General features: G+C 41.0%; 1 protein-coding gene across 1 annotated transcript in view; it reads left to right on the plus strand.

The window, feature by feature from the left end:
* Nucleotides 1-1,322, plus strand: part of ireb2 (iron-responsive element binding protein 2) — a 105,788-nt gene extending 104,466 nt beyond the window's left edge. Inside the window, exon 22 of the mRNA XM_060914389.1 lies at nt 366-1,322. Within this exon, the coding sequence (XP_060770372.1) occupies nt 366-479 (114 nt within the window). The 3' untranslated portion in view covers nt 480-1,322. The remainder of the gene's footprint in view (nt 1-365) is intronic.
* The last annotated feature ends 9,600 nt before the right edge of the window (nt 1,323-10,922 follow it).

The raw sequence follows: 10,922 nt of genomic DNA on the forward strand, positions 1-10,922 counted from the left end.
CTGTCGTGGACCAAACGAGCTACGTTCAGCACGGCTAAAAACCAAACAGGCTGATAAGTATAATATTTAATTGCAATTAGTTGCCAATACGAGTCACGATATAAGGTTACTAAAACCGATTACGTAATTGAAGAACACTTTAAGAAATAAAGCAAGTTTAAAAATGACTTCAGTTCTCCTTTAACGACATAAACCTGCAGTCTGAATTACAGCCAGCGTGACTGTCATAACTGCTGTTGTAGAAAATGAATCCCCCACCTTCTGACCAATCAGATTCGCTGTGGTATCGTTTCATTCATTTTCTCTGTACTTGTGTTAACACTGTGAACCCTGGTGACGTTATGAAATATCTGTGTGCGTTTCAGACCAGCACTGGAAAGAGCTTCACTGTGGTGGCTCTGTTTGAGAACGAGATGGACGTGGCCTTTTACAGACATGGAGGCATAATGAAATACGTGGCCCGCAGTATGCTGAAGTAACATATCTCTCTTTGTCTGTCTGTCTGTCTGTCTGTCTCTCTCTCTCTGTGTGTCCAGCCTGCTCTCAGATAATTCACACAATCGGTCTCTGCTCAGGAGCACTGAGAGAGAAAGTTTGAGCTAAGGCTGCTGGTCTCCAGCCGCTTGAGCCATAGATTGACTGGTTGTGAAGGGCTGTTGTTGGCCCAGCAACGGCTCTGGACTATAGTCACTGACTTTTTCAGGCCTTGGACTCTGTTGTGCCTGTTTTCTGCTGTTTCCTCCATCACTTTTCCTAATAAGGCATCTGCAGGAGGACACTTTTTTTTTTCTCTCTCTCTTTCTTGCACTTAACAATATCTCTGCTGTTTCGTTCTCTAAATTCTGCCGTCCAACAGAGATGCGAAAGAAATCCAGACTTTACTCAAGTTCTGGTGTCCTCGAAACTCTTTGGGTCGATTGTGGATTTCTCCACCTGCCTGGTGATGCATGTTCGCAGTGCCTGTTCAGCACATTGGTGGGGACGGTGTTAAAAATCAGAGGAACTGGTGCTAGGCTGTCCACACGCAAGTCGGTGCTTCTCAAACATACTTACTGTTTTTACGTACTGCTTTAGCGCTTGCAGGCCATAACATGGACATTCCTTTTGCAAAAGATGATTTTTCGAGTGTACGAAGTCAAATACATTGCCTAACCTCAGTAACCCACTTAAAAAAAAAAAAACTTATGAGGATAAAAATGTACTGCATTATTTATTTTTGTTCTGATCCAGTGTGAACTCATTTGTTTGTCAGTTTGTTTCTGTTCTGTCACTGAGAGTGTTGGGGCCTGGATGGAGTAACTGAAATAAATATAATATCATTATTGTTCCTTCAGTGGTGTATTATAGGACCTGGCACTTGGCTGATGGGGAAACTGTCCTTGGACGTATCGCAATTATTTAACTTTTTAAATACGGACATGCCCATTAGTATTTGGACAGTGACATGATATTTGTGTTTTTGCCTCTGTACACCACAACAATGCATTTGAAATGTAGACTTTCAGCTTTAATTCAAGAAATTTGCCAAAAATATTGCATTAACAGTTTAGGAATTACAGCCATTTTTTTTTTTTAACACAGTCCCTTCATTTTTCACAGGCTCAAAAGTAATTGGACAAACAATTAATTATAAATACAAGTATCACTTTTAATACTTGGATGCAACTCTTTTGCAGTTGATGACTGACTGGCTGCAGTCTGGAACCCATGGACATCACTAAGTGCTGAGTTTCCTCCCTTGAGATGCTTTGCCAGGCCTTTACTGCAGCCACCTTCAGTTTCTGCTTGTTTGGGAGTCTTTCTGCCTTCAGTTTTGTCTTCTGCAAGTGAAAAGCAGTTCAATTGGGTTGACTGAATCGGTCATTTTAGAACATTCCATTTCTTCACCTTAAGAATCTCTTGGTTTTATTATGCATTATTATTAGTGCTGTCAAGCGATTAAAATATTTAATCGCCATTAATGTCGCGACTGTCATAGTTAACTCGCGATTAATCGCAATTTAATCGCACATTTTTGTCACATGAAAAACCATTGTAATTCTCTTATCAGCATAAAAACGTGAATGGGCTTGCTTTGTATTGCAAAGCATAACGCGTCTTGATACAGCCACTGCAAAGTGAAACCTAAGCCGAACACCGAGGCTAGCAAAAGAACCATGAGTGAAGTGATCTACTGCTTGAGTTAGTCTACAACTCAGAGAGACGGGTTACACAGTGACGGTAGGCTTGACATGCTTGATTATAATATAAAGTACACTATTATATTAACTTTAAGTTGTTCGTTGATAAATATTGCATTGAATCTGATCTTTACTGTTTCAGCTCACTTAACACATTTTATACTTTTACACGTTCTGCCTGTTGATGCGTCGCGCTGTCCAATCAGAGGTGGCCAAATTTGCATATTACAGGAAGGATTTCTGGGATAGCATTGAGTTTACAGTTCAGAGGGATCTGGCTTCTTTAGACGCTGTCTTCTTAAAACTGAATAAATATTTAAAAAGAGCCAAATGAGCCAGTCTTTTGAACGGCTCTTTTCAAAGAACGGATCACAAAGATGCGGATCCCATCAAACAGCCATAAATCCCATCTCTACTAGCGCGCCCTGCCCACGCTGGTTCTTTCGGGGGAGGGCAGAGGACTCTGGCTGTGCGGGGCGTGGCATTACAGTCTAGCTGCTATCGGTTTTCTAAGCAAAGTCTCTGTTGCAAGTTCCTGGCAGTTTCAAAAGCTTATGAAAAACCTACATCATGTCACAGAGCGTTAATCTCGCGATAAAAAAATTATCGCCGTTAAAATTGAGTCAAGTTAACGCGTTAATAACGCGACATTTTTGACAGCACTAATTATTATACATCTGTACTATGAAGCACCGCCTTATCAGTTTTGCAGCATTTGAGTGAATCTGAGCAGAAAGTATAGCTCTATATACACTGCAACCCTGCTATAACAAACTCTTACTATGAACTTTTGCATATAATGAACTGAGTTTATTTTTTTCAAGTGTAGGTCATAAAAAGAATTTTCCCTGACACCCAATTATTTTTGTTTAGTGAACCAAAAGCTACAGAATTCGAATTGCAGACTTCCAATTTTATAAAAAAAAAAATTTTTTAATAGAACAATTAATGTATTTAGAGCCACGTGGCCCTCAATTCTCCACTTTTTTTCCTGCTTCACCATGACCCAAGTTAAGATACTATGTGATGCATCACGTGGTGGGCTTTCCTCGTTCACACAAGGCATTGTGGGATACAAATTTGAAACCGGAGAGAAAAATGGAGGACGCGAGTGTGTGAATGAAACGTGAAGGACCGACTACAGTAGCGGAAAGCGAGAAGAAAAGACGTTATGTTGCGAAGGAAAAGAAACGCAGGACCAAACTAATAAATATCAGCGCTCCGCGAGCACCTCGGTGTGATCAGCTGTTCGTTTAGCGACAGAATGATGGAACTGGGGCAGCACGGTGGTGTAGTGGTTAGCGCTGTCGCCTCACAGCAAGAAGGTCCTGGGTTCGAGCCCCGTGGCCGGCGCGGGTCTTTCTGTGCGGAGTTTGCATGTTCTCCCCGTGTCCGCGTGGGTTTCCTCCGGGTGCTCCGGTTTCCCCCACAGTCCAAAGACATGCAGGTTAGGTTAACTGGTGACTCTAAATTGAGCGTAGGTGTGAATGTGAGTGTGAATGGTTGTCTGTGTCTATGTGTCAGCCCTGTGATGACCTGGCGACTTGTCCAGGGTGTACCCCGCCTTTCGCCCGTAGTCAGCTGGGATAGGCTCCAGCTCGCCTGCGACCCTGTAGAACAGGATAAAGCAGCTACAGATAATGAGATGAGATGATGGAACTGTGAGTGCACTGTCAAGGTAAACCTGTAGATGGCAGTAATGCAACACTGGATGCCAGCTGCTGTAAAACCCAAAAGAAGGTGGTAAACCTGCGCATGCGCGCACGAACTTCCTGTCTGTTTTACTGCACGAAGCAAGTGATTTCATGTACATTATTTGCTTGGGAATCCCCTCAAATTAAATAACTTCCCAGCCACAGAATGGCCTGTTTTTTTTGTGTGTGTGTTTTTTTTGAGATATTACAGAAATAAACATATCACAATGACCAAATTTCAGAGGGAACTAAATTTCACCGATTTTATGAAATCGAAAGGCCATCTCGCTTTACAACACGCTGGCAAACAGATCCAAATCAGTGATCAGCAGTCAGAGTTGAGAAACAGACAGGATATCGAAAGTAGAGACAAAGGGCAAAACACAAAACCGGGTCGGAAACCAGAATATCAACACAGTGCTACAAAAATCTTTGTAATGTGAGACACAAGGTACAGCATGTATACTTCATGAATGTAGTGAGAGTCCTTATAAGCATGCACTGTGAATGCACTCTAATCCGGAACAGGTGCATGGTAATTAGTCCTTATGGAGCTCCTAAAGTTTCTGTTATCTCTCTGATGGATCCGGGTTTTTTTTTTCCCAGCCGAATGATGGCCTCCTTCACTTACAGTGACGCCTCTTTGGACTGCATATTGAGAGTAGCTACCAGCACTTGAGAATCAACTCTAGACCTTTTCTCGCCTTAATTTGTCATGAAATAACGAGAAAACCGGCAACACCTGGCCATGAACCTGCTTATCAGTCATTTGTCCAATTACTTTTGAGCCTGTGAAAATGGAGTACGTGTTTTGAAAAAATGCCTGTAATTCCTAAACAGTTTTTGTAATTTTTTTTTTTGTTAAACTCCTTGAATTAAAGCTGAAAATCAACACTTTAGTCACGACTTGATGGCTTCATTTCAAATCCACTGTGGTGGTTTACAGAGGTGAAATTACACAGTCACTTACTGGACTACTTATGAACCTGACTGCAAGTCAGAGCACCCTAAGATCATATTTACTGATGTAAATACTTCACGATTTAAAACGAACATCAAAACCGCACACCACAAGCAAATAATCATGAACAAAGTGAACATGGTTTCAGTTGGAAAAGAAAAATCACCTTGGTTGTAATGATTTGCTGTTTCAATTTAACACAATCTGTCTGAAATAAAGGTCAGATATCTTTTGTCTATTATTTTGCGATCCATTGGACTTGTAACTCTAACATGGAAAAGTGCAATGGACGGTCGTTCAGCTCATAAATCCAGGTTTATGTTCTCGGATATTAGTACAACTGATGTCCGAAAACTATGGCGGTGCACGTTTGGTGGTAAACAAAATTCCCTTTACATTCATTTTTACTAAATTGTACAAATTTGCTGTTTCTTTGGGGTGGTACGGTGATGCAGTGGTGAGCACAGTCACCTCACAGCAAGAAGGTTCTGGGTTTGAACCTGCTAGCCAACTCTGGCCTTTCTCTGTGAAGTTTGTATGTTCTTTCCGTGCCTGTGTGGGTTTCTTCCTGGTGCTCTGAGTTCCTCCCACAGGTCAACTGACTACTGGCTCCAAATTGTCCAGAAGTTTGAGTGTTAATGGTTGTCTGTGTTAGCCCTATGATACTGTAGATGGGCGACCTGTCCTTGCTCTCACTCCGTGTCAGCTGGGACTGGCTCCAGCTCACCCACATTGGACAAGCAGTATAGAAAATAAAAGAATGAATAAATGTTTCTTGATGAAAATGTGGCATAATTCTGCTGATTTGAGCCCATATTTACTAACACAAAGACCAATACGACTTACTTTTTACGGGGAAAGATGAGCAAGTCATTATTATACATAAATTACCTAAATTATCATTTCTTTTCACTTATCAAATTCAGACACTAGGCATGCAAAGACCTTACTCTGGTCAGCAGGATTTTTCCAAAATGAAGCATTGGAGCTTGGGAAAATCGACTTTCCGAGTACAATGGATTGCAGCATTAAACTTCATCAACGTGGATGTGGAAGTCACCTTTCATTTGAATGTTGTGAGGAACCAGAAAACCAAGCACATGCTGTACTGACAAGCAGAACATTAAGATATTTATTGCTCCTTTGTCACCAAAGCCAACTACTTAAATCTGTCACAATGATCCTAAAATGTTTATGCCAAAACAGAATTCCAGCCGTGTGTGTGTGTGTGCCCCTGTTAACAATGGTAATAATATGCATTTAAAACCTGACATCAGATGTATCTGACAGAAATAACCGCGTAGAGTAGTTCTGGATGTAGCGCTGTTCCTACTGTTTTGCACCGTTTGTATAAGATGACCGTATGCAAGTGCACCTGCCTGTTGGAGACAATTTGGGGAAAGGTGAAAAAATAAACCTGAAAAAAAAAGTTCTTGAGTATTGCTGTTGTAAATAATTTTTAATAAACAATTATGAATGACCGTGTTCTGTTTTTTTTTTTTTCAAATAGAAAAAAGATAAGCAAAACTGGTGCTCGATAACTTTGGAGGGTTTAGAAAACACAATAACAGCTTCGGAGTTTACTGAGATTATAGTATAAAAAGTTGAAAATTGGTCTTTATGGACCTATTAGGAACTTGCTTGGCATAAATGTTGTTTAACCCTCTCATCAACCTCATTAGTATGAATCTGTGGTTGGTTGAAGAGAGCAACTGGACTTGCTTGACGATTCTTGAAAACGTTTCGCCTCTCCTCCGAAAGGCATCCTCAGTTCTGTCTGACTAATAGGGAGTATCCAGTATTTATCCTCTCATGGATCATCATAGAATCCGAATCAGAATGCTGATGGCTGCAGTGTGGGCGGCTGATAAGATGTCATAGACACCCACCTCTATTCAATGATGGTCGTTCCAGGTTGACAAAAATGAACGATCCACTCTGGCTAAGATGTCTGCCAGTTTTCTGGAAGTCCTCTCATAGGGATCTCATCCCAAAGTGCGTAGAAACATATCTGTGAAGAAACTCAGTCGTCCAGGTACATAGTAATCTGTGGTTGGTTGAAGAGAGCAACTGGACTTGCTTGACGATTCTTGAAAACGTTTCGCCTCTCCTCCGAAAGGCATCCTCAGTTCTGTCTGACTAATAGGGGGTATCCAGTATTTATCCTCTCATGGATCATCATAGAATCATGGACTTGCTTTTCAAGAATCGTCAAGCAAGTCCAGTTGCTCTCTTCAACCAACCACAGATTACTATGTACCTGGACGACTGAGTTTCTTCACAGATATTAGTATGAATCATGGCTAAACACTTGATAATTGAATAATTTCTTGTCAAAAGCAAAGGATTCCATGTGCCTAGATTACATTGAAGAGAAATCTATCCATTATGATGAACACACATTAAAATCCCAAACAACGATGATGGATGTCCTTTAAGTTCAGATTTCATCTGTCAGGAAGTGTTTTCATTAGACGGCAGCATGACGTCCATGTCTGCTTTATTCAAGTTATGTAAAAGAATTGAAATGGAATGATTGTTGCTTTCAGAAAATACAACTAAAAACAAAGCACATCATCAAAGTAGAATCCCACTAGCAGCAACCACCATCCTGTAGTGCTTTTCCTGCTTCCTTGATCGGACAGGTCCAGCCCATGTGCATCATTGAAAAGGTCCCGCCTTGCACGTTCACAAAGTATTGTGGGTGCTTTCAGAATGCCAAGGAGACACGCAGCATCCTTGTAAATTCTCTGAATGAAGGATCCTTGACATCAAGACAGTCCTGCGACAGGATTCCATTATGTGGTGTCCTTGATCTTTGAAATGCAGCCGTTAAGAATCCTTCCTTGACATCAGGTTCCAGTCCCATGAGCCAGGAACAGGACTCTGAAGCTACAGTGGGGAACAGGTTCACTGACCCTGAGCAGTTGAAGGTTGAAAAAAAGCCATGCGAAGTGACGTTTTCCTCCCCATTCTGTTTAAAGGAGAACAAACCTCCAAAATAAACATTTGTCTTCTGATCATGGCAAGTGCCCCAAAGCCCCCCATATTTATATTAAAAATAAAACTTTCTAACAATTTGTCAATTTTAAAAGTTATGATTTGCTAAAAATAGACTTATCCAGGTGCAGCCATTTGCACGAAAACCAGATATCCGCTTGTGATGTAACCGTCACACTAGAACACCGTTTACCTTCGTTACACAGAACCCTCAAATAAAGGCTTCTAATTATATTATAAAGAATCACCCAGCACACTCATTACATTAATGGCATTTAGCAGATGCTCTTATCCAGAGCGACATACAGTGCAAAAGTTTGGGCACCCTTACTGAAACTGTCTGTTACTGTGAATAGTTATGTGAGCAGAAGATGAACTGATCAAGAGGCATAAAGGTAAAGACTACACATTTCTTTTCAGCGTTTTCTGCAAGATTCGTATATTTGTACAATTGGAGAGTGAAAAAAGAAAAGGAACACCATGCGAAAGTTTGGGCACCCCAATACATTTGAGTTCTCAGGTAACTTTTATCAAGGTTCCAGACCTTAATTAGCTTATTGAGCTGTGGCTTGTTCAAATTCTTCATTAGGAAAGGTCAGATGATCCAGATTTCAAAGCTGTATAAATTCTCTGACTCCTCAAACTTGTCCCTAAAATCAACAGCCATGGGCTCCTCTAAGCAACTCCCTCGCATTCTGAATAATAAAATAATTGATGCTCACAAAGCAGGAGAAGGCTACAAGAACGCAGCAAAGTGTTTTCAGGTAGCTGTTTCCTCAGATTATAATGTTATTAAGAAATGGCAGTTAACAGAAACAGTGGAGATCAATGCGAGTTCTGGAAGATGAAGAAAACTCTGAAAGAACTGCTCGTTGGATTGCTAGAAAAGCAAATAAAAACCCCTGTTTGACTGCAAATGACCTTGAGAAAGATTTAGCAGACCCTGGAGTGGTGGTGCACTGTTCTACTATGCAGCGGCACCTGAACAAATATGACCTTCATGGGAGAGTCATCAGAAGAAAACCTTTCCTGCATCCTCGCCACAAAATTCAGCGTCTGAAGTTTGCAAATGAACATCTAAATAAGCCCGATGCATTTTGGAAACAAGTCCTGTGGACTGATGAAATCAAAATAGAACGTTTTGGCCACAAAGTGCAAAGGTATGTTTGGAGAAAAAAAGGGTGCCAAATTCCAGGAAAAGAACACCTCTCCAACTCTGAAGCATGGGTGTGGATCGATCATGCTTTGGCGTTGTGTTGCAGCCAGTGGCACAGGGCACATTTCATTGGTCGAGGGAAGCATGGATTCAAATAAATACCAGCAAACTCTGGAAGCAAACATCACACCATCTGTAAAAAAGTTGAAGTTAAAAAGAGGATAGGTCCTCAAATAAGATGATGATCCAAAACGTACCTCAAAATCTACAATGGAATACCTCAGGAGGCACAAGCTGAAGGTTTTGCCCTGGCCCTCACAGTCCCCTGACCTAAACATCATTGAAAATCTGTGGATAGATCTTAAAAGAGCAGTGCATGCAAGACAGCCCAGGAAACTTGTAGAACTGGAAGGCTTTTGCAAGGATGAATGTGTGAAAATCCCCCAGGTAAGAACTGAAAGATTATTAGCTGGCTACAAAAAGTGTTTACAAGCTGTGATACTTGCCAAAGGGGGCGTTACTAGGTACTAACCATGCAGGGTGCTCAAACTTTTGCTTCGGGCCCGTTTCCTTTTTTGTCATTTAGAAAATGTAAAAGATGAAAATAAAAAATTGTTTTTGCTTAAAATATAAAGGTGTAGGTACAGTCACGTCCCTTTTTAGAACTACAAATCCCATCAACTAACTTCTGCAATGACCTACGTCATGCATAGGCGGGATCACCTACGTCACATCCTCCCTGAGCCCATAAGTGACTCAGTCAACTTCCGTTCGTCCTCTTTTGGCGCTGTGAACTCATCACACAGACATAGAGAGACCTCTCATCGGACCGTCCGAAATCACGACTTCTGCCTGGCAATGAAGATTCAGCGCGCTTTCGTGTCTACCGCTGGCCGTGGTAAAAATACTACTTAAGTGTGCCGTTTCACTCATTTTGAGTTACAACCGGTTTTTATTTGTTCATTATAAGTAACGTTACGACTGCAGCCCAAAGCAGTTAATTAAAAGTTAGAAGCGACCGGATTCCTTCTGACTCAATCGCTGTGCACATTGAGCAGAGACTCTTCCTCACGAACGACGAAGCGTTGGACCAAGAATTCTCTGCCTTTCACGGAAGTGACCCACAAACTTCTGTGAACCCCGTGAAACTTCGGGACATTTCTGCATTCTTGCATAGAAGCAAGATACTGGAAGTAAGACTGGCATTTTGGGCAAACTAGTCTTAGGAATTAGCTTTATGAAGTAGTGTGAATTTAAACTCAGGAACTGTTTAATTGTGCACACTGACCATTGTGTTCTAAAATTGTTCTCTCTCAGTTGTTTTAATAGATAGGTGTTGCATGCTCTATCCTTTCTAACACCTTTAATTTCATTATTACACATATTTTGACCTCATCAAGATTTCAGTGGATTTAGTAATGTTATAAGCTAGTGGAATTAGCTACCACGGCTAATTCCTTTGTCTCATTAGCAATCAGGGCTAATTCTTTTGTCTCGTAAGACCACGAGGATCCTACCCAACACCCACTCAGGTAACATTCCAAACTTTACCTCCCCCCCCACACCCACTTTCCAACACACACACACACACACACATATATATATATCACTGTTTATGCTTACACACACACACACACACACAATATATATATCACTGATGACTATATTGGATGTAATTCAACTGCCATTACTCATTTGATATCTCTGTTACAATAAATTCAATTTCTGTTAAACTGTGCTTGTTTGTCTGTTTTGCTACTATATACTAGAAGTCACACAATCTAAAAGAACTCCAAATTGCCTTTATCCAAAGTGTATGTGAATGCTATTGGCTGTCTGTGTAATATGGTAAGTAATACACAGTGCTTAATTTGTGAAGTGGGAGGTCCCGGAACGCAGGAGGTGGGTGGGTCTGGCGACTCAAAAAAAAA

The sequence above is a fragment of the Neoarius graeffei genome, chromosome 2, assembly GCF_027579695.1.
Source record: "Neoarius graeffei isolate fNeoGra1 chromosome 2, fNeoGra1.pri, whole genome shotgun sequence".
NCBI classification, from domain to species: Eukaryota; Metazoa; Chordata; class Actinopteri; order Siluriformes; family Ariidae; genus Neoarius; species Neoarius graeffei.